The sequence below is a fragment of the Papio anubis genome, chromosome 18 (genome assembly GCF_008728515.1).
Source record: "Papio anubis isolate 15944 chromosome 18, Panubis1.0, whole genome shotgun sequence".
In the NCBI taxonomy this organism is placed as follows: Eukaryota; Metazoa; Chordata; class Mammalia; order Primates; family Cercopithecidae; genus Papio; species Papio anubis.
The window spans coordinates 2,621,657-2,646,069 of record NC_044993.1 but is presented as its reverse complement, the minus strand read 5'-3'; the positions used below and the strand labels follow the sequence as shown (position 1 = coordinate 2,646,069).

The 24,413-nt window shown below is 50.6% G+C and overlaps 1 protein-coding gene and 1 non-coding gene across 4 annotated transcripts in view; both read right to left on the bottom strand.

Annotated features, from left to right (window-relative positions):
- Positions 1–22,014, bottom strand: part of FBXO31 (F-box protein 31) — a 55,655-nt gene extending 33,641 nt beyond the window's left edge. Inside the window, exon 1 of one of the 3 annotated variants that reach the window (XR_641723.3) lies at positions 21,564–22,014. Coding sequence is in view for 2 of the 3 variants with exons in the window: in XM_009197008.3 (XP_009195272.1) it covers positions 21,564–21,915 (352 nt within the window). In the remaining variant the exon portion in view is untranslated. The remainder of the gene's footprint in view (positions 1–21,563) is intronic. The other 2 variants (XM_009197008.3, XM_003917283.4) reach the window with 2 other exon arrangements.
- A 178-nt stretch (positions 22,015–22,192) lies between these two features.
- On the bottom strand, positions 22,193–22,265 carry TRNAM-CAU. The gene has a single exon. It is a non-coding gene; the product is annotated as a tRNA-Met (tRNA).
- Positions 22,266–24,413: the final 2,148 nt, after the last annotated feature.

Sequence of the window (24,413 nt, the reverse complement as noted above, 5' to 3'; positions counted from 1 at the left end):
ATCCACACAACCACAGAACTGCACGTGGGCCAAGAGCTGCTGCCACTGGCGATACCTGCATTCTGAGCTTTCCATGTACTATGTACCATGCCAAGTCATGCTGGGCATCACCTCACTGCATCCTACAGCAGGCCCATGAGAGAGGCACCACTGTCGTCTCCACTTTCTCAACAGAGAAAACAAGTGCAGAGAGGTGGCGTGACTCCACAAAGGAACTCGAGCTTATGGTCAGCTGGGACCAAAAATTGAAGCCTAGATCAAAAAGCTTCCTTCACAGTGAGAATGTGGCAGGGACACAACATGGGAGACAGGACGGGGTGGCTGGGTCTCCACACGGACCACTGCAGCTCACACTGACTGTGTTATGCCCTGTGCAGGTGTGAGAGCCTGACAGTCACCTTGAAGGTCAGGACCCTGCCCTGTGGCAGAGAGGGAAACTGGTGCCCAGTGAGGTTGGTGGCCGTCAGAGCTCACTCAGCAGTCATGATACAGGAACAAAGTAAAAAACAGAACCAAAGTACTGCCCCCCATCACATGCCTTTCAATAAGCCCTACTCGCCCGGAGGCCTCGTCCCTTCTTCTCAGTAACACGGATACTATTACCCCAATCCTTCTCTAACTGGAAGCACTGACAGTACTCAAAGTAAAGCTCGAGAAGCAGACAAGGTGGAGACAGCAGTTGAGACGAGGTAGCTGCTACTCAGCAAACCTCTTTCCAGTGGAGCCGTCCAGGCTCCTGCCTTGACAGCATGTCCCCTGCCTCCACTTCTGAACCCCAGGCTCCTGGACGGCCTGCGTCTCCTCTCAGGAGGCCTGCGGGTCCCCCTTAGTGGGAGGACCTGGGAAACCACATCCTATATCCAGTAGGCTCCAATGAGGAGTGCCCAGAGTGGGTCCCCGAATGAACACACCCAGCGAGGAGATGCATTTTAGTTCTTTGGAGAAAGAAACAGGAATGATAAGAGTGAGTCACTGAAGAGCTCCTGCAGAGCCCAGGGAGCTGCTGATTCCGGATCTAGGCCAGGGCTGCCCCGATGGAAACACAATGTGGGCCACAAACAGCATCGACATTTCCTAGGAGCCACATCAAAAAGGGAACAATTAAACAGGTTAAATTCATGGTTATATTTTATTTAACTCAATATAACCAATTATTATCATTTCAACATGTAGTCATTACTGAGTTATCTTTTTTTTTAGAGGTGGGGGGTCTCACTATGTTGCCCAGGCTGTAGTGTAGTGGCTACAGGTAAAACATACACACATACATACATTGATTGATGGATGGATGGAGTCTCGCTCTGTTACCCAGGCTGGAATGCAGTGGTGCAATCTCAGGTCACTGCAACTTCCGCCTCCCAGGTTCAAGCGATTCTCCTACCTCACCCTCCTGAGTAGCTGGGACTACAGGCACACAACACCATGCCGGGCTAAGTTTTGTATTTTTAGTAGAGATGGGGTTTCAATTCACCATGTTGGCCAGGCTGGTCTCCAACTCCTGACCACAAGTGATCCGGCCTCCCAGAGTGCTAGGATTACAGGCGTGAGCCACTGTGCATGGCCAGACTTTAAACATTTACTTATCAATTACTTTGTCGTTATGACCAGGGGAGTCAGGGACCCCTGTCTTCACCGCAAACAGGTCTGGGGAGCAGGACCTTTGTCCTCCCTTCAGTCAGGGCCAGGGATGAGGAGCTGAGATGCAGCCTGAAGCAGTCCAGGGGCTGCTCTGACAACCATCCAGGCTGACTCCTGCTAATAATGACAGAGAAAAAACCAACACCAGGTGGGAGTTAAAAATAAAACAAAAGCCGGATGTGGTGGCTCACGCCTATAATCCCACCACTTTGGGAGGCCGAGGCAGGCGGATCACCTGAGGTCGGGGGTTCGTGACCAGCCTGACCATCATGGAGAAACCCCATCTCTACTGAAAATACAAAATTAGCCGGGCATGGTGGTGCATGCCTGTTATCCCAGCTACTCGGGAGGCTGAGGCAGGACAATCGCTTGAACCCGGGAGGCGAGGTTGTGGTGAGCCGAGATCGCGCCACTGCACTCCAGCCTGGGCAACAAAAGGAAGATTCTGCCTCAAAAAAAAAAAAAAACCCAACACCAGCTTATCTCCTTTGCCTCATGGTCTATGGGCCTCCTGGGTGACTTGGGGCGTCTGACGCTTGCCTGTCAAGCAGGACCAAGGACTGGTAAGAATTTCTTCAGTGAAAATTTGTCAATGATAGAATAATAATGAGGAAAATTCTGCAATTGCCTCCAGAGAATTTTGTTTTAGACGAACTCTCCAATTGTCCAAGGTGACTGGCTAGAATGGCAAGAATAAATAGGTTTTTAATGAAAATGTCTTGCTACATGGTGAAGTGCTACAGGGAAATCAAAGAATGATCAGAGAAACGCACAGGGACTCTGTGACAGTCTGCTGAGAGGGACTCAGCAAAACCAACACTGAGCTGTGGAGGAAAAAGGCAAATGATAAAAAAAGACAGTCTGTGTTACAAATAACAGGAGCAGCGTCTTCATTTTTCATCTGTAAGTTAAAGGAACTGGACCGGATCATCTGTAAACTCCCCCCTTCCAAGCTGTCAACAGCCTACGATTCTAGTTGGAGAAAAAAGAATATTCACCAGCAAATGTTTACAAATGGGAGGGCGAAGGGGACAGGCGCTGACGCAGAGCAAGGACGGGGAGGGCAGGGCTGGCGGGGTGAGAGCTGTGGCCGCAGGCTGGCAGCCGCCCCACCTCCTGTTCCATTACAATTTTATTTCGGTTATGTTGATACAACACAGTCTGTCCTTCCAAGTGATCACAGGAGTCCAGTTATTTCTGTCAAGTCAGCCAACCAGGAAGGGGCTGCAGACAAAGTGCGGCAACAGGGACTCCACCAGGCCGCGGAGCTCATCCCGCAAGGCGCCTCACCACAGAGGAGGGATGACCCCAGGGAAACGTGTCACCAGGACACAGCTCGAAGCTCAAAGGGGCCTGTGTGCTCTGTGCAGCTGCCAGACTCTGCCCTGAAGAATCACAGGGCACCTAGTGAGCACTGAAGCAGCCAAGAAGCCCTGGATGGCCAGGTATGCAGTGCGGAGGCACAGGGGGTGCACCTGGACGCAGCCAGACCTAGGCCAGTTCACGCTGACTCCTCTCCATTCCAGAAGTCCAGGGAGCATCTGTCAGTGTGGAAGTCAGAATGCTCAGGCCAAATACCGAGATCAACTAACTATTCAGGCTGAACCAGAGGCCTGGGCGGGGACATCTAACTGCCCACCCATCAGACTGAGGGACCCAGGCCACAGCCCTCCAGAATGCAGTACAATCACTAGTTATGGCTTATCAGCTACAGTGAACTCTGGGAGGAACTCCCACAACTAGCACCATCATTTAGTTTCACTTCACAGATTACAAAACATTTTACCTGGTGGCTCACGCCTGTAATCCTAGCACTTTGGGAGGCCAGGGCAGGCAGATTACCTGAGCTCAGGAGTTCAAGACCAGCCTGGGCAACATGGCGAGAGCCCATCTCTACAAAGAATACAAAAATTAGCCAGGCATTGTGGCACACGCCTATGGTCCCCACTACTCAGGAGATTGAGGTGGGAAGACCATCTGAGTCCAGAAGGTGGAAGCTGCAGTGGGCCAAGATAATACCACTGCAATCCAGCCTGAGTGACAGAGCGAGAGAGACCCCATCTCTTAAATATACAGATCTATAGATATATCAGGCAGACCACCCAATAATTACAGCATTTTCTGTGAGGATATAAAGGTCTTTGCACTGATGACAGAAAGAGAAAACCAATCTGCTTTAAGGCAAGATTCAAACTAGGAGTAGAGGGAGGTAAACAGAGGCAGGTGGAATGAATCTCTGGGCCAGGCCAAGGGGTCGGGACTTCTGCTGCAGGCAGAGGGGAGCCTCAAAAGGCTCCTCAGCAGGGGCAGTGAGCTCGCTGGCAAGGCAGAGGCTCTCAACCCCTCAGACCAATCCCACTCCTTAAAACAAATATTTACTAACACCTCCTGGATCCTCATGAAAGCAAAGAAACGATTCTATACACAATTGTAAACAATTAACATTGCCCTAATTGTAACAGGAAGGAATACAGAAATCCATCAAGGTGCGTTTTGCCTGGCTGCTCCGGGCGTGGTCCGAGGACCTGTGGCACAGCATCCCTGGGAGCCCAGCAGGGAGTCCCAGGCCCCACCCGGACCCATTGAATCAGCATCAGCATCTCAGCAAGATACCTGGGATGGCTGGAGGAGCCCTGCACAGGCTGCTAACATCTCTGCCCATGCAGCCCACCATATTCAGCGCTGCCATGGCAACATGCATTTCCAAACAGTTTCTGGGAAAGTTCTGAGCAAAATACAGTTTTAGTTGACAGTATATGAAAAAACTGTATGAAAAATGCTGGGTATAGGTCGGGCACGGTGGTTCACACCTGTAATCCCAGCACCTTGGGAGGCCGGGCAGATCACTTGAGGTCAGGAGTTCAAGAACAGCCTGGCCAACATGGTGAAACCCCGTCTCTACCGAAAATACAAAAATTAGCCGGGTGTGGCAGTGGGAGCCTGTAATCCCAGCTACTCAGGAGGCTGAAGCAAGAGAATCACTTGAATCCAGGAGGTGGAGGTTGCCATGAGTCAAGATTGTGCCACTGCACTCCAGCCTGGGCGACAGTGAGACTCCAACTCAAAAACACAAAACAAAACAAAAAACCGATCGGTCAATGTCACCAAAACCAACCAGAGTCTAACAAACTGTCACAGCCCAGAGGAGGCAGAGGAGGCGCAAGGACTAAATGCCACGGGGGCTCCCAGACAGGATTCTGGGACAGGAAAAGGATGTGAGTGAAAACTGCGGCAATCTGAATCAAGTGCAGGCGTGGTTAAGGATAACGGATCACTATCGGTCCATTAACTGTGACAAATATGCCATACTAACAGAAGATGCTCACAACTGTGGAAACCACAGCATATGGGAACTCTCTGCCCTTCCTTGCAATTTTTTTTTTTTGAGACAAAGTCTCGCTCTGTAGCCCAGGCTGGAGTGCAGTGGCCGGATCTCAGCTCACTGCAAGCTGCGCCTCCCGGGTTCACGCCATTCTCCGGCCTCAGCCTCCCGAGTAGCTGGGACTACAGGCGCCCGCCACCTCGCCCGGCTAGTTTTTTGTATTTTTAGTAGAGACGGGGTTTCACCGTGTTAGCCAGGATGGTCTCGATCTCCTGACCTTGTGATCCACCCGTCTCGGCCTCCCAAAGTGCTGGGATTACAGGCTTGAGCCACCGCGCCTGGCCTCCTTGCAATTTTTTAATAAATCCTGTAACATTTAGTTTATTTAGGGGGGAAAAAGGCTCCTTAACATAAAACACCTCCTAGGAGGCAACACCCATGGCTGTGGTGGCAAGGACCCAGGCAGAGGTGAACAGAGCAGGCAGGATCAGGGCAGAGCAGAGGCCTGGAAACGCCCAGACAGAGTGCAAAGGGCCCTGAGCACTCCAGGTGTGGGAGAGCTGGCAGGGCAGAGCTGGGAGGCAGAGGGAGGCATGGGAGGGTCACCTGGAAACAGCCAGGGAGCAGGACTGGAAAGCGAGCTTCCAGGAAAGGAGTGGGCACAGAGATTGGAGGGATGTGGGAAGAGGCCATAGCATGGAAAATTGAATAAAGATTTGAAGAATAGGGATCATCTTAATATGGTGGAGGGTGATAGGCTGGAGCAGTGGATGACACAGGGGTAATAAGGAGGATGGATGGAGGCACTCTCTACACTTCCAAAATAGCAATGTGGAAAATAAAAAAGAACCAACAAGACGGGCACAAGGGCTCACACTTGTAATCCCAGCACTCTGGGAGGCCAAGGCAGGAGGCTTGCTTGAACACAGGAGTTCAAGACCAATCTGAGCAACACAGTGAGACCCCATCTCTATAAAATTTTTTCAAAATTAGCCAGGTGCAGTGGCACACCTCTAACACCAGCACTTTGAGACGTTGATGTGGGAGGATTTCTTGAGCCCAGGAGTTCAAGGTCGCTGTGAGTGACAAGCCACTGCACTCCAGCCTGGGTAATCACAGTGAGACCCTGTCTCGCAAAAAAAAAAGGCCGGGCGGGTGGCTCAAGCCTGTAATCCCAGCACTTTGGGAGGCCGGTGACCGGGATCACAAGGTCAGGAGATCGGTGACCATCCGGCCAACCCAGAAACCCCATCTCTACTAAAAATTACAAAAACTAGCCGGGCCAGGTGGCGGCGCCCGTAATCCCAGCTACTGGGAGGCCTCCTGAGGCAGGAGAATGGCGAAACCCAGGAGGCGGAGCTTGCAATGAGCTGAGATCCTGCCACTGTACTCCAGCCTGGCGACAGAGCGGTAGACCGCCCCAAAAAAAAAAAAAAAAAAAAAAAAAAAAAAAAAAGAAAAAGAAACAGAAAGAAATATGATGTTTGTGAATCCAAAGCAGGGATAAAATGATACTTGCATGTAACACAGGTTGTCAATCCGAGGGACTGTGGGTTGTCAACATCCCTGCAGATCACTCACCCTCAGACCGGCTCAGCAGGTCACACTCACCGAAGTCCGAAATAATAACAACTGGCCTACCTGCTCTCACTGAGCCGAGCTCCGCACCACCCCCCACCCACTGAAGCACATCAAGATTCCCGGGGGGTTCTGCCGGTGTCCTGATAATCAGGTGGCTCTTCCTCTGGCCTACCTGCTCTCACTGAGCCAAGCCCCACACCACCCCTGCAAACCACTGGAGCACATCAAGATTCCCCAGGGGCAGGGGGCGGTTCTGCCAGTGCCCTGATGATCAAACGGCTTTTCCTGAGACCCACCTGTCAGCTGTCACTATTTCCTCTGACTCTCCATAAATACTCTGTCCTCTTCTTACACAAATGATGCACTTCAAATTCGTTAGTTACTGCATAATGAGACTGTAGCTTCAGTTTGCTGTGTGGTTTAAAGGACAGCCCCTTTCCAGGTTCCAGATGCCACCAGTGCACATGACACCTCACTGACAAAGCAGTCTGGACTGAGGGTGCTTTTCCTCTGATACTACGCATTTTCGTAGTCGCCTTAATGCTGCAGGCAAGATGCTCTGATTCCCTGCGCCAATGGCTAGATGGGCAGACACTGGAAAACGCATTCATTTCTGCTTGTTGTTTATGCTGCCTGAAGTATAAGCCAGTCCTCTGCAAGCCATCAACACTGTTCCTGAGGCAGTTTCTCTCTGCTCAGATTGCTGAAGGCTGGTGACTTAGTTTCATGAATTTTCACTGAGCCCAAAGCATCCTCTAACCTGACAGAAACAATGCATGTAGCCTTTTATTAACTGCTTGGACTTCTGAATGAGTCCAAGGTTTTTCACTAGGATAGCCACATCGACAGAGCCCAGGGCCACCATCATTCTCTGGATACCTCACCAGCAAATGTACTGCTAATACCCAGTAGGAGATGAACTCGAGAACTTGATAAAGCATCCACAAAAATGCCATTAAAATTCACAAGAAAAGCAAAATGATGTGCACAGTGCTAATGAATACAACTATCCTTAGTGGGTTTTTCCTGCTGTCACCAAAAGGTCACGAGAAATGAACCAGAGAATAAATGTCATTCTGACCCAACTGCTCCTATAAGGAATTTTCCACATGATGAAAAAAGTCTTTTAAAACACAGAGGTTAAGAACAATTACACATCCTTTTATGGTTCTATAAACCTTCTCATAAGTCATCAAGGGAAACTGCCCTTAACACAGCTTTCAGGCCAGTGTCCTTTCCAGCAACCATGCACCCTTCCTTCCAGAAACACTGGCAAGTGTTAACTCCCACCCTGCTGCACAGACCCAACCCAACTCCAGACGGCCAGCGTGACCTGTGCTGCCTACCCGCTTCGAGGCAACAGGTTCAGTGTTGCAGGCTGTTAACGCAGTGTCCTCGCTAAAAGTTTCCTTACTAATCTTCCCTTTTTTTTTTTTTTTTTTTGCCTTTATAAGAGGAAGTGTTCTTGGTAATTATCTACCTCAATAGTTTCAGAAAGAGGAACAGATAACCTCAGTCCAACATGACTGGCAGTTGGCAAAATCCAGCAAAGCAGCTGTTCTGATTGCTAAGGAATTAATTTAGATGCTTTCTTTGTTTTTTGTTTATTTGTCTTTTTGAGACAGTTTCACTCTTGTTGCCCAGGCTGGAGTGCAGTGGCGCCATCTCAGTTCACTGCAACCTCCACCTCCCAAGTTCAAGTGAGTCTCCTGCCTCAGCCTCCCGAGTAGCTGGGATTTCAGGTGCCAGCCACCACACCTGGCCAATTTTTGTATTTTCAGTAGAGACGGGGTTTCACCATGTCTCAAACTCCTGACCTCAAGTGACCTGCCTGCCTTGGCCTCTCAAAGTGCTAGGATTACAGGCGTGAACCACTGCACCCAGCCTTTATTTTTTTTCTTTTTTGTTTCACTTGCTCATGTGAGAGGAAATTTTCTGATTGGAATATGTGAAATGGCAATTTAGTTTTGTTATCATGGTAAAAATAAACATAAAAGCTACCATTTTACCCACTGTTGACTGTACGGCTCAGGGACACTAAGTACCTTCATATCGCTGTGCGGCCTCCTCCGCCATCCACGCGTAGAACCTTTTCACCTTCCCTAACAAACTCTGTCCCCACTGAGCGGCACCTCCACATTTCCCCAGCCCCTTCCTCGGCACCCATTCTGCTTTCTGTCTCTCTGCTGCTGACTATTCCAAGGCACCTCTTCCGAGTGGAACCATGCCGTACTTGTCCTCTGGTGACTGTTTATTTCACTTAGCATAATGTCCTTCAGCTCCGCGCATCACCAGGATTTCCTTCCTTTTTAAGAATGGATCGCGTTCCATCCTGTGGGGACCACACTGTGTTCATCCGTTTATTCATAGATGGGCACTCAGGATGCCTCCGCCTTTTGGCTATTGTGAACAAAACTGCTTTGGACAGAGGTGTCAAAATGTCTGAGTCCCTTCCTTTCTTTTTTGGGGGGTATATACCCAGAAGGAGAATTGCTAGATCACGAGGTATTTCTAAGTTTACATTTTCTAGGAACTATAATACTGTTTTCCACAGTGTGACTATTTTTCACAAATTTCTCTTGTTTTTGAGACTGGGTCTCACTTTGCCACCCAGGTGACAGAATGAGATTCCATCTCAAAAATAAATAAGAACATTTCCAAAAAAAAAAAAGCTATTTAAAAGCTGTTTTGCCAAGAGGAACAAAACAGCCCAGTGACCTGACCTGAGTCCAGCTACACTGAAGCTGCGTCCTCTTGTGACTCAACTGCCAGGGGTCACCAACCTCTGCACATGGTCTTCTTGTCCAACAGAGCTCATTGCTGAGTGGTGGCCTGTATTGGAAACCCCACCCTTGCAGCACAGGCCCAAATGGGGCCTGCATCTAGTCCGTCTCTCTGGCGCGAGTGGTTTGGAAGAGCCCTTACTATCCCCGTCCCACTTTCCCCTCCCTCTCAGGGGCCCAGGGAAGACTCATCTGCTTCACGAGCACCCCCAAACCCTGGGAAGGGAAGATGAAGAGGACGGGAGGTGCACCCTGGCCAGCATGGCCAAGCCCACACTCAGCACACTGGGACAGGAGGGACAGGGACACAGAGAGTCACTATTCTGTGCTCAGCACTGGCACTAGGGGGGACTGCAGTAAGAAGGCACTTGGCATCATCCTCCCAAAAGCACCACTTGAGAAAGGCACCACGCTAAGAAGTCGTCTGGGGCAACTTGGCAGGTGCCTGGGCATGGAGAGAGCTTCGCCCAGCCCCAGGGCACTCAACACCAGGGACTGCAGTCAGCACTGCAGATTTCAGCTGGAAGGGCTGCGCCAGCCACCAACTGCCAGACCCAGGGGAATAGGAGCCTGTGGGTGGGGATGACTGAGGAGCCAGCGGGGTGACCCTGGGCATGCAGGCGGGGAACCCGAGGGAGAGGGCCCTGTGGGACAGGCAGAGGCAGACACTGTGGCCCCTGGGACACTGCTGGGCCTCAGCCTTCCTGGAGGAGAGGGAAGCTGGGAGCAGAGGGGGTGGCAAGTGCTGAGGGACCTGCTGGCTGGTGACCTACCCGCTTTATACTCAGTTTTCCAAATAAAACCAAAAGACGACACTGATTGGAAAGACTGCGTTTGTGTTTGCGCTAAATTAGGGGATAATTACAATCCGTTGGAAATATGGCTTAAATTCTTCTGCTTCTGAGGCTAAAAAGGAAGTTAAGGCACAGGAAATGAGCTGGCGGTGGCAGAGGGGACGTGCTCCCAGGCTCCAAGAACAGCACTCCAACTGCGGCCTGGCACTCCCCAACACTCCCAGCTCTGTAGCCATCAGCTTGACTGCATGGAAAACTTGCTGTTTTTAAATAATGCAGCAGATCTGCAAACACTCCCACGGCCAGCGTCCTCTTAGGACGGAATATGGAAAACCCAAAGCCTGGGCAGAGCCCCCAGGCATCTCCTATCAAACACCAGAGTATGTGGGTGCTAAACAATAAGGTGACCACTGAGCCAGCGTGCCTCCTGCTCAAACAGTCTCATCCCTGCAATGACAGTCTCCATGTGGACAGGAGCCTTGAGAAGCCTCCAGCCAGGACTTACGCCCCTCCTCTGGCACCCACGACAGGCACCCACTGGCCAAGGGAGCCCCCTCGCGCTAAGATGCAGTGGTCATCCCCGATACCACGCCTTCCCAAAGGACACAAACAATCACTCGGTGACGCTGTTCGCGACCCTTCTGTGAGTCTGACTCTACAATCCTATCACCCAGGACCTTCCTGAGATTTCAGACGCGTCCTTTTCCTCCACTCATGCCAGGAAGGCCTGATGAGTCCTGGCTAATTCTCTCCATCATCCCGGTGGCCAGGGATGGTGTCACTGTCAAAGGACGCTGACCCAGAAAGGGGAAAGACAGTAGAGACACACTTGTTTTTTGAGAGGACACTTGTTCCGCTCCAAGATCCCAAGATGCCCTGTGTGTACATGCCCTTTCTAGACAGAACGACAAACCCCAGACCCTCAGATGCATTACAGCATTGCATTACACACAGAATCAGTGAGTGTGCAGTGCCAGAAACCTCTAGAAACCAATCAGTTCTCCTGGGCAAGTCGGCAAGGAGCAACCTGTAGCTTGTGCCAACCTCCTATAAGTTAGAATGCCTTAACCGTCTGGGAATGAAGCCCAGCTGGTTTCAGACTCTTATTTTACTCCATCTTAAACAGCCCCTAATGGCCGGGCGTGGTGGCTCACACCTGTAATCCCAGCACTCTGGGAGGCCGAGGCGGGCAGATCACGAGGTCAGGAGATCGAGACCATCCTGGCTCACACGGTGAAACTCTGTCTCTACTAAAAATACAAAAAAATTGCTGGGCGTGGTGGCGGGCGCCTGTAGTCCCAGCTACTCTGGGGGCTGAGGCAGGAGAATGACATGAACCCGGGAGGCAGAGCTTCCAGTGAGCCGAGATCACGCCACTGCACTCACTCCAGCCTGGGTGACAGAGCAAGACTCCATCTAAAAAATATATATACATATATATACACACACACACACACACACACACACACACACACATTCCTGAAGCCAACCTCTTTTTTTTTGAGACGGGGGCTCACTTTGTCTTCCAGGCTATAGTGCAGCAGTATGAACAAGCTCACTGCAGCCTTGACTTTCTGGGCACAAGCAATCCTCCAGCCTCCCTCAGCCTCCAGAGTAGCTGGGACTACAGGTGTACGCCACCACGCCCCAAAGCCAAGTTTTAAACCACTAACTTGCCCCTTTAACTTCTTCCTGAGATGACCCCTCCAGTTTCAGCCATGTTTAACCACAGCCATAGTTCTCACGTTGTGCATCAGCAAATCAAAAGGGAACAGAAATAGCACTTTCTTCTGCATTCAAAAACAACATTAAATACTGGCTTTACATTTCCCATTTTTATCCTACAGATCAGACAGTACAGATGCTTTTCAACTTTGACAGGATGACATCCCAATAAACCCACTGTAAATACGAAGGCCGGGCATGGTGGTTCACACCTGTGACGCCGGCACTTTGGGAGTCCAAGGCAGGAGGTTCCTTTGAGGCTAGGAGTTCCAGACCAGCCTGGGCAACACAGTGAGACCCCATCTCTACAGAAAATACAAAAAATGTAGCCAGGCGTGGTGGCACATGCCTATAGTCCCAACAACTTGACACAGGCTGAGGCAGGAGGATTCCTCGAGCCCAGGAGGTCAAAGTCGCTGTGAGCCATGATCGCACCACTACACTCCAGCCTGAGCAGAGCGGGGCCCTGTCTCAAAAAAAAGAAAAAAAAAAAGAGAGGAAAATGTGGTAAGTTGAAAATGCATTGACTACTTGATGACTCCTAACCTACGCAACATCACAGCTTAGCCTAGCCCACCTTAAATGAGCCCAGAGCACTTAACTTAGCCTCCAGCTGCGCAAAATCATCGAAAATCACTTCATTGTATAACAAAGCGTTGACTATCGTGATTTATCGAGGGCTGCACTGAAAGTGGAAACAGAATGGCTGCATGGGTATGCGCAGCTGTTTCTGCCGAATGCGTATCGCTCTCGTGCCAGCCGAACAGTCCTAAGTCCGACTGTCTGTATAGGAAAAGGGTATTTCTAGCGATGATGAAATTTAGACCCACCCTAGGCTTACAATGGACAAAAATGTTGTACGAATATTATTCCACGTAACACTGAAGTATTTACCATTCACGGAGGAAATGTCAAGCTATGAATTCTAAGTTCAAAACCAGGCACCGTAGGGACCATGCTGGCTCGTGGGCCTCGCTCTCCAGAGTTCAGGGAAGAGTATGCGCCTGAGTCATTCCTGTTTTTAAACGTAATCTTTGTTATTATTTGAATGCTTTGATTCAGAATGATGCTCTGAATTTCCAAAGCATATCAGCTTTAGGCAGACTTCATGAAGTAGCTCATAAATGAACAGTGCCGGCCGGGCGTGGTGGCTCAAGCCTGTAATCCCAACATTTGAGAGGCCGGGGCAGGCAGATCACCTGAGGTGAGGAGTTCAAGACCAGCCTGGTCAACATAGTGAAACCCTGGCTCTACAAAAAATACAAAAATTAGCTGGGCATGGTGGTGCGCCTTTGTGATCCCAGCTACTTGGGAGGCTGAGGCAGAGAATTGCTTGAACCCGGGAGGTGGGGGTTGCAGTGAGCCGAGATCACGCCATTGCCCTCCAGCCTGGGCAACAGAGTGAGACTCTGTCTCAAATAAGAAATAAATAAATAAATGAACAGTGCCAAAATGGGCTGGCATTTCATAACACATCAACGAAACAGTCAACGACTAACCAAAACAAGCCCAGGCAGGGCCAAAGCAAGAGAGGCAGCCAGCTCCTGCCCTAGCACCCCAGAAAGTGAGGGCTTCCTTATAGTCCTCAGGCAAGGAGCTGCCAGAGGCCAAGAGGGCGACACATCAAAGAAGGGCCCTGCGCCCACCCTGCCAGGCCCTGCAGGCTGGAGTAGGTTTGGTTTTGTTTCCTGTCCGGAGAAGGGGCCCTTATTTGTGATCTGCCTGTCCCAGCATCAGAAGTACAGACATGGCTTTCCGTGGGAACTCCCTTCACCTGCCCAAAGAAACACTATTAGAAAAGATTTAACCCACCAGCTCCAAGCTGCCCCTGCCACCACCGTTAGCCTGAGTCACTCCACTTCCTGACATGCAGGGGCCAGAGAGGCCACAGTAGTATAAAAATAACCAACTTACTATTGCCAACGGGACACTGGAAATCTTCAGCTTCTCACTGACCAAACATATTATAAATAACCACCTCGCCGGGCGCGGTGGCTCAAGCCTGTAATCCCAGCACTTTGGGAGGCCGAGACGGGCGGATCACGAGGTCAGGAGATCAAGACCATCCTGGCTAACACGGTGAAACCCCGTCTCTACTAAAAAATACAAAAAAAAAAACTAGCCGGGCGAGGTGGCGGCGTCTGTGGTCCCAGCTACTCGGGAGGCTGAGGCAGGAGAATGGCGTGAACCCGGGAGGCGGAGCTTGCAGTGAGCTGAGATCCGGCCACTGCACTCCAGCCTGGGCGACAGAGCGAGACTCCGTCTCAAAAAATAAATAAATAAATAAATAAATAAATAAATAAATAAATAACCACCTCATTTCCAGTTGCCAGTGTATTCCCCCTGCCCCCTACTGCCAAAGCACCCTATCCCTTTAGAAAGAGCCTTAAACACGCAAGCCTCACCCACACCCTAAAGTCAGTCATGGCCCAAAATTCTCTGAAGCATTAAAAGACAGGCAGAGGTTCCCTTTTTCCCACTCCCATTTTTGTTGCTTGTTTTCTGTTCTAGGAAACTCAATTTTTTTTTTTTTTTTTGAGACAGTCTTGCTCTGTCATCCAGGCTGGAGTGTAGTGGTGCGATCTTGGCTCACTGTAACCTCTGCCTCCAAGGTTCAAGCTATTCTCCTGCCTCAGTCTCCCAAGTAGCTGGGATTACAGGTGTGAGCCACCACGCCCAGCTAATTTTTGTATTTTTAGTAGAGACGGGGTTTCACCATGTTGGCCAGGCTGGTCTCGAACTCCTGACCTCAAATGATCTGCCCGTCTTGGCCTCCCAAAGTGCTGGGATTACAGGTATAAGACATCTCACCCAACCCCATTATTAAATTATAGAAAGTATTCACCATCTGTAAAAAGAAGAAAATAAATACAGAAAGCAGACAAGTAAACACTGGGTGGTAAACACAGAAATCAGCCTCACTCACCACCCCACAAGACACTAAAAACTGGAGCCACCCTATACCCCTGCCAGGATGCCAGGTGGGCAAGGACCATGCACCTACCAGGCAGCCCAAGCTCTGCTCCTGCTCACAAGGCTGGGGCCAGCCCCATTTCTCACTTGAATTGGCCTGCCCTTGACCTTATCAGCATCCACCATAACCAAATGTTAGGAAAGATGAAGTTTCGGGGCTCAGAGAACTAAGACCAGATCTGTCTCATATGTGACTATTCCTATCTGTATTTCCAAACACAATTAGACTAACAAAGACAGACACCTGTAATACCACACAGGCTTGCCCACGGTCTGATGCCTGACCTACGTGAGGTAGAATTAAAGCTGCCACGGTGAACTCGTGAAACTGAAAATCTAGCTGTCTACCATGTTCGTAACTTTGGGGTGTAAACTGATCACTTAAGCATAAAGTTTGAAATCTATAATTTTGATTAAAGTTGGAAATTTTAGGCTGGGCACGGTTGCTCATGCCAGTAATCCCAGCACTTTGGGAGGCCAAGGCAGGTGGATCACTTGAGCCCAGAAGTTCCAGACCAGCCTGGGAAACATGGTAAAAATCTGTCTCTACAAAAAAATACAAAAATTAGCCAGGTGTGTTGGCACGTGCCTATAGTCTCAGCTACTCAGGAGGCGCGGATCACTTACGCCTGAGAAGTCAAGGGCTGTAGTGAGACATGATCGTGCCACTACACTCCAACCTGGGTGACATCACGAGGGAGACCCTGTCCCAAAAAAAAAGTTGGAAATTTTGCCAAAGTCACTATAAACGAAGTTGAAAAGCAAATGACTATAAACAGTGAGGAAATGTTTTGCAATATATTAAACAGGCCAGACACAGCGGCTCACACCTATAATCCCAGTACTTTAAGAGGCCAAGGCAGGCGGATCACTGGAGTCCAGGAGTTTAAGACCAGCGGGGGCAACACAGTGAGACCCCAACTCTACAAAATAATACAAAAAAATTAGCTGGGTGTGGTGGTGCACGCCTGTACTCCCAGCTTCTTGGGAGGTTGAGGTGGGAAGATCACTTGAGCCCGGGAGGTTGAGGCTGTAGTGAGCTGTGACTGCACCACTACACTCTAGCCTGGCTGACAGAAGGAGACCCAGTCTCAAAAAAAAAAAAAAAAAAAAAAAAAAAAAAAGAAAGAAAAAAGAAAAAACATGCATATGTTTAAAAAAAAAAAAAAAAAAGAAGACATTTAGGCTGGGCACAGTGGCTCACGCCTGTAATCCCAGCACTTTGGGAGCCTGAGGCAGGCAGATTACCTGCAGTTGGGAGTTCGAGACCAGCCTGATTAACATGGAGAAACCCCCGTCTCTACTAAAAGTACAAAAAATTAGCCAAGCATGGTGGCGCACACCTGTAATCCCAGTTATTCGGGAGGCTGAGGCAGAAGAACTGCTTGAACCTGGAGGGCAGAGGTCGTGATGAGCCAAGATCGCACCATTGCACTGCAGCCTCGGCAACAAGAGCGAAACTCCATCTCAAAAAAAAAAAAAAAAAAATCTATCCAGGTTACAGAAATAAAATCCACAAATCAAAGAAACAGTAATAGGAAAAAAAGAGCAAAAATGAAAGATAAACACATAAAATAAATCCAAATGGTCAATAAATATATTTTTTAAATGTGCACCTTCACCAGTTATCAGGCAAATGCAAAATAAAATGGCACAAAATAAAAATGCAAAATAAATGGTTAATAAAATTCACCCAACTGGCATCTATTTTTAAAGAGGAATCATTAAAATTAGAGAGAATGTAGCAGAATTAGAGAATTCACTGGATTAAATGAGAGGCTTAAAATGCTGGGAAGACACACGGCAGCTACTGTGCGATACTGCATCCGGGCAGTTAAGTTTCTCCTTCTGTGACTTGCCTGTCCATGGCCTGGTGACAGGTGTACAAAGAAGGGAAATCACTCTGGGAAGCATCTAGCAAAAGTGCTTATCTCACCCCCGACTACCCCAGCAACACCACTCCTGGATATAATCCTCAGAGAAATGTTCAAATACATATGCATCCAAACATATGAGAGTGTTCACTGCCACACTGCAAGCAGTGAAAAAATAAAAATAAGCAAAAGAACTCTGTGACCACTCAGAGTTATGAAGCATCACATACCATTTTTTTTTTTTTTTTTTTTTTTTTTTGAGATAAAGTCTCACTGTCGTACCCCAGGCTGGAGTGCAATGGCGTGATCTCGGCTCACTGCAACCTCCACCTCCCAGGTTCAAGCAATTCTCTGCAGGAGATCAGTCAGAGTGGTGGGAAAAACCACAGGGAAAGGATGCAAACCTACTGAAAAGTGGGAAGGTTCTGCAGAGCCCCGCAGGAGAATAGCTGAAGGCAGCTGTCCTATAACCCTGAGGCAGAGGGCATGGAGTAGATAAAAGGAGTGTAGAGGAATTTATCTTTTTTTTTATTTGAGACGGAGTCTCACGCTGTCGCCCGGGCTGGAGTGCAGTGGTCGGATCTCAGCTCACTGCAAGCTCCGCCTCCCGGGTTTGCGCCATTCTCCTGCCTCAGCCTCCCGAGTAGCTGGGACTACAGGCGCCCGCCACCTCGCCTGGCTAGTTTTTTGTATTTTTTAGTAGAGACGGGGTTTCACTGTGTTAGCCAGGATGGTCTCGATCTCCTGGCCTCATGATCCGCTCATCTCGGCCTCCCAAAGTGCTGAGATTACAGGCTTGAGCCACCGTGCCCGGCGGAGGAATTTATCTTAAACAGGCTTGTTTACTTATGTTGACCAGGAACTGACCTTTGATCATCAGCACATGATGTCCCCTGAAAGGGGAGCAATAAATGTTAATTACCTGCAGGCTGTGTTTGCTCCGGGTTTTTCCGCATAGTGCCTGCACTGAATAAAAGCAAGCAGCTCCAGCTTCTCGGGGCTGCTCTCTGGCCACTACAGCCAGGAAGTCACCTAGCTGCTCTTATCTTGCATACCTGTGTCTGAGTACTCATTTCATCCATCAGCTAGGGCCTGCGGGACAGACCCGCCAATTCTCTTGCCTTGGCCTCCAGAGTAGCTGGGATTACAGATGCCCACCACCACGCCCAGCTAATTTTTGAATTTTTGGTAGAGACAGGGTTTCACCATGTTGGCCAGGCTGGTCTCCAACTCCTGACCTCGGGTGATCTGCCCGCCTTGGCCTCCCAAAGTGCTGGAATTACAGGTGTAAGCCACCGCGCCCGGCCCACATACCATTTAAAAAGGCAGAACTAAACTTAAATGTATTAACATGAATAGAACTTAAAAATACAACTTGGGCCGCGCTGCACTCCAGCCTGGGTGACAAAGCTAGACTCTGCTCAAAAAAAAAAAAAAAAAAAAAAAAAAAAAAAAAAAAGGCCAGCTGCGGGGGCTCACACCTGTAATCCCAACACTTTGGGAAACCAAGGCAGGCAGATCACGAGGTCAGGAGATCAAGACTATCCTGGCCAACACCGTGAAACCCCATCTCTACTAAAAATACAAAAATTAGCCGGGCATATCAGTGGGCGCCTGTAGTCCCAACTACTTGGGAGGCTGAGGCAGGAGAATCGCTTGAACTCAGGAGGCAGAGGTTGCAGGGAGCCGAGAATGCAACACTGAACTCCAGCCTGGAGACAGAGCGAGACTCCATCTCAAAAAAAAAAAAAAAAAAGACAAAGGAACCAAAAGTAAATATGACAAATGATTTAAGTTATTTATTGGGGATGGCTGGAAATATGCTTGGTTTACCATTTTTGTTGCGACAGGGTCTCACTCTGTCACCCGGACTGGAGTGCAGTAGCATGATTACAGCTCACTGCAGCCTCAACCGCTCCAGGGTCAGGTGATCCTCCCACGTCAGCCTTCCACAAGCACGCACCACCATGCCTGGCTAACTTTTGTATTTTTGTAGAGATGGGGGTTTCACCATGTTGCTTGATCTTGAGCTCCTGGGCTCAAGTGATCCGCTGGCCTTGGCCTGCCAAAGTGTGTTTTTAATGTCTCAAAATGAAAATTCTCCTGTTAGCAGGTCACCTGGGTGAACAAGATGCTTTCAATCTACGTCACGATGTCTGGTGTCCCAGGACAGCTGCACTGAGAACCACAGCAGTGGGAAAGAAAGGACTGAAGGGTTCTGTCTGTCCCCAGTCGCTTTCTACATCTCCATCAGGACTTTTCATATTTCTGTTAGCAATTCTAAGAATTTATTCTGAGCTGTAATTCCAGTTTTTCTATGGTATACCTTTGACTTTTTGATTACACAAAAAACTGTCTGTTATCCCTCTGCTGAGCCATATACACCTTACAGTTTCCCAGGCAAACCCCCCAGAGGTCACCACACAGCTCTGGCTGCCTGATGGAGAAACTTCAAAGCACGACACATCCAAAGCACAACAAGGGAATGTGAGTCTTACAGCTACACAAAGTGCAAATCAGAGCAAATGGGGAGACTTCACAGGGAAAGAGAAAATGGAACTGCCTCAATTATAAATGGAACACAATTTTAAAATGTAAAAAGAACTTTACTTTCCATGTACATGACAAAAACTTAGTATTACTAATACTCAGTTCTCACAATTTGTAAGACGAAAATAGACACTCTAAGGGAAAAAGACAAAAATAGACACCTTAAGAGAAAAGAAGACCAAAAAAGACACAAATAGGGAATTCGCAAAAAAGCACAATAAAAATAGCCAAGAATCCACATCTACCAGCTACCATTGAGGGGAGAAGGCTTCACAGGCATCACCTCATTCACCCTCCAAGTGCCTCCGGGAGCAGCACTTCCCACTCATGCTCCCAACAGGACTTGGGAAGGTGAAGCGGCTTGTCCAGATCTCACAGAAGATAAACGGAGCCTGGGCTGCGGCCCAAGTTGGCTGACTCCAAATCTGGTGCCTTGACCATTAAACAACAAAAATAAAATGACGATCTCTACTGCCCAGGAGGACTTGGAGAAAGGAATCTTCTCATGCAGACCTCCTTGGGGTGCAAACTCAAAGAGCTCGACAACAGGTTGCAAAGGTTTTATCAACGTGCAAAGTGTGTTTTTAATGTCTCAAAATGAAACCCACAATCCTGCAAACCCACAATCCCACTTGAGGAAGCGCACCCTGCCCACTGGCGGGAGGGCTCACACCTGTAATCCCAACACTTTGGGAGGCTGAGGCGGGCGAATCATGAGGTCAGGAGTTCAAGACAAATCATGAAGTCAGGAGTTCGAGACCATCCTGGGCAACACAGAGAAACCCCCGTCTCTACTAAAAATACAAAAATTAGCCAGGCCTGGTGGCGCGCGCCTGTAGTCCCAGCTACTCCGAGGCTGAAGCGGGATAATCACTTGAACCTGGGAGGCAGAGACTGCAGTGAGCCAAGACCGCGCCACTGCACTCCAGCCTGGGTGACAGAGTGAGACTTCGTCTCAAAAAACAAACAAAAAAAAAAACACGAAGGAAGCGCACCCTACCAAGACAATCTCTGAAGTTCCCAAGGATACATATCAATCTCCTAAATTTCTATAAAATACACAAAGCAGTCTTCAAAGCACTGTTTATGCATGGAAAAAAATGCAGACTTCAAAGCTTATCAGTGAGGGGAGAGTCTGCTATATGCAGGCAGTGAATTACTATGTAGCATTGTTTATACTACACTGTCTCTAATATATATGGTATTATATCCTTTAGGGAAGAACGTACACATGACTCCGAGAGGTTTTTTAAAATGTTAAAGAGTTTATCTTTGACTGCTGGGGTCTCTGATGGTTTTATTCCTTTTGCTGTTCTGCATCGTTCAGATGTTTTCTAATCTGTCCTGTTTACCTAAATATGAGCTGCTTGAACATCAAAGAGCTGTCAACCTTTAAACAGAAAGAGCCTTGAACTCCAGATTAAATACACATCTCCTCCTGTGATCTGTTACATCCAATATTGCTGAAGGCAAAAGTCCAGCCCGCACCGCTGTGATCCATCTGTCTCTCCAGGCCCCCACCATCAGGAGCCCCCGACACTGGGCTTCCTCTGCTCCCCTAATTTTTTTTGTTGCTGTTGTTTGAGACGGAGTCTCACTCTGTCGCCCACGCTGGAGTGCAATGGCCCGAATCTTGGCTCAATGCAACCTCCGCCTCAAGGGTTCAAGCCATTCTTCTGCCCCAGCCTCCTGAGTAGCTGGGATTACAGGCGCCCGCTACCAGCACGGCTAATTTTTGTATTTTTTTTAAGTAGAGACGGGGTTTTACCATCTTCGCAAGGATAGTCTCGAAATCCTGACCTCAGGTGATCCGCCCGCCTCGGTCTTCCAAAGAGCTGAGATTACAGGCGTGAAACTGCGCCCGGCCTGCTCCCAATTTCTTCAAGTTCACCTCGTCTCTGGTAGGGGCCAGCGAGGCACCCTCGGCTAGTCTCCAAGGCAGGGGCAGAGGCGGCGGCCCCCAGGCGTCAGCTTAGGCCCGGCCCAGACCAAGGGGGACCCCAGCCCCAGCTCCCGGCATGGCCTCGGCCCCGTGGTGTCCTGGTGCCCCATGTCTGGGCCTCTTCAATGCCTTCCTGACGCCCTCAACCCCTCTCCAGCCCTATCTGCCTCACCCGGGACCCCTCGGACCCTCCCTAACACCCTCAAATACCTCCATGGTCCCCTCAACGTGGCGGCACCGCGGCTGCTCCCCACCCACACCCGAAACACCACATCGCCGGGCCCCGCGCCCATCTGGTGGTCCCGACCCGGGGCCACCGCCACCGCCCCTCCCAGGTCCGAGGCCTCCACCTGGCCGGGACCGCCGTCCCCGCGCGCTCACCCTCGCGGCAACGCCTCCTCCAGATGGTGTCGGTGTGCAGGATGCGCCGGAACTTCGTGCAGACCTGGGCCAAGCTGGGTAGGTCGGTGCCCGGCAGCGACGCGAAGATCTCCACCAGCAGCTCCGGCGGCAGCTCCAGCAGCGAGCAGCGCGGGGGCGGAGGCGAGGGGCCCGCGCACAAGCCGCCCCCTACCCCGGCCAGCACCGCCGCGCTCGCCTCGATGCGCTCTTCCTCGGGGTCTGTGTCCGGCTCGCTGTCGGCCGCTGCCGTCTCGGCCGGGCCCCGGCGCTGCTGGCGGCGCCGGCATCCGCGAGACGGGCCCACGCCGCAGAGGCGAGCGCACACCGCCATGCCGCCCAGTGACGGCCACTGCCGCCGCCTCTGCGCACGCTCCAGCGCGGCCCCGCCCCGCCAGCGCCGAGCCACGGCCCCTCCGCAGAGCCCGCCACGCCCCCTGGAGAGCCCAGCCCCGCCCCTAGCTGGAGCCCCGCCCCGGCCGCGCCACCCCCTCCCCGCTGGGCGGCGACCTCTGAGACCCCGCGCGGTTGCCATCCCCTCCGGCACGAGGGCGCCGCCCGTGGCGGGGACGGGAAAAGAAAGTGGTGACGCCGGGTGCAAAACGTTGGGCTGCCCCGTGTGAGGCTCGAACTCACGACCTTCAGATTATGAGACTGACGCGCTGCCTACTGCGCTAACGAGGCTGCTCTGTTGCCCCTCCGCGCCGCGGCCTTTGTGGAGAGAAGAGTCGCCCCCCGTGCCCGCGCGCCTGCTTCCGGCACCCGAAACTGTGCCCCGCCGGCCCGTGAGTAGGAAGATGCGTTTTACAACCTCCAAATACAGAGACAGCAGCCAGAACCCCAAAGGGCGTCTAGAAACCCTTTTGTCCATCGAAACAACGGGCGTTCCATCGTGTCCGCCTTATGGTAACCAAAAGGCCCGCGCTGAGGGGCTCTGCAGGGACCTTCCCGAGCTCCCTGCGGAAGGCCCCGGGAGGGCTTGGAGGGGCGGCGGGCAGCGCGGCCCAAGAGATCCGGGGATGCGCGCCCGGTCTGGAAAGGGAGGCCCTGCCACGCGGCGCCGCCCAAAAGGCGCCAGTTCCTGCAGCTGCCGGAAGCCGCGCACGCCCGCTCCAGCTGGGCCGTGCCGAGGCCGCGGAGCGGGGTGGTCTCCCAGGTACGCCGGTAGTGACCACGAAGGCGTCCTCTGACCAGAGCAGCCGCGCATGTCGCCGTGGGCTCGCCTCGGACCCCATCTCTTGGAGGCCCAGGCGGGAGTATAAATCGAGGCCGGGAGCTCGAGACCAGCCTGGGCAACACAGCGCAGACCCCGTCTACAAAACAATCCAAATTTTAAAAAGAGAGGCTGAGGCGAGAGGATCGCTTGATCCCGGGAAGCCGAGGCTGCAATGACCCGCGATGGCGCCACTGCACTCCAGCCTGGGCAACACAGCGTGACCCTGCCTCCAAAAAAAACAAAAAACAAAAATAGCCACAAATGGCTGGGCGCGGCCGCTCACGTCTGTAATCCCAGCACTTTGAGAGGCGGAGACGGGTGGATCACCTGAGGTCATGAGTTTGAGACCAGCCTGACCAACATGGTGAAAACCCTGTCTCTTAAAAAAAAAAAAAAAAAAAAGCCACACAGACCAGGAGCAGTGGCTCACGCCTGTAATTCTAGCACTTTGGGAGGCCGAGGCGGGCAGATTGGTTAAGCCCAGGAGTTGGAGACCAGCCTAAGCACATAGTGAGACACCCCCATCTCTACAAATAATTTAAAAAATTAGCCGGGCATGGTGGTGCCTACTCGGGAGGCTGAGGCAGGAGGATCGCTTGAGCCAGGAGTTGGTGGCTCCAGTGAGCTGTGATCGCACCACTGCACTCCAGTCTGGACAACAGGTCAAGACCCTGTCTCAAAAAAAAAAAAAACCACCAAGGCCAGGCGTGGTGGCTCACGCCTGTAATCCCAGCACTTTGGGAGGCCGAGGTGGGCAGATCACGAGGGCAGGAGATCGAGACCATCCTGGCTAACATGGTAAAATACCGTCTCTACTAAAAAATTAGCCGGGCGTGGTGGCGGGTGCCTGTAGTCCCAGCTACTCGGGAGGCTGAAGCGGGAGAATGGCGTGAACCCGGGAGGCGGAGCTTGCAATGAGCCGAGATCGGGCCATTGCACTTCAGCCTGGGCAACAGAGCAAGACTCCTTCTCGACAACAACAACAAAAAAGCCCCACCAAAACCAAAAAATAAAAATAATAAAAATCCATACAGATGCGCCTATGTCCAAACCTTGAGCATCTCAGGCCAACACTATTGAAAAATAGTACCTGACTGATTACCCTGGCCTCAGGTTCCTTGTTTTTCACTCCATCCCGCAGTTGTTAGAATGCTCCTCCTTCCAGTGACCATAATAAATAAACTGAAAGCAAACTCCTTTCACAAGGTGGACCTACTTATTCACAAGTATGTCACGGTCCACTGGTCTCGAACTCCTGACCTCAGATGATCCACCCGCCTTGGCCTCCCAAAGTGCTGGGATTACAGGTATGAGCCAGGAGCCATCACACCTAGCCTAGTTGGAAATATTATACTATTAATAGTTATAGCCATAGACACAGCATAGTGCTTGGTACATAGTAGTTGCATAATTAATTTATCATTGTTGGATGAATCAGTGACAACCACGAACATCTATTCAGTGCATATATTGTGTGACTTTACTGGTATTATTTACTGCTACCAATTTTTTTTTTTTTTTTTTTTTTTTGAGAGGGAGTCTCACTCTGTTGCCAGGCTGGAGTGCAGTGGCGTGGTCTTGACTCACTGCAACCTCCAACTCCCGGATTCAAGCGA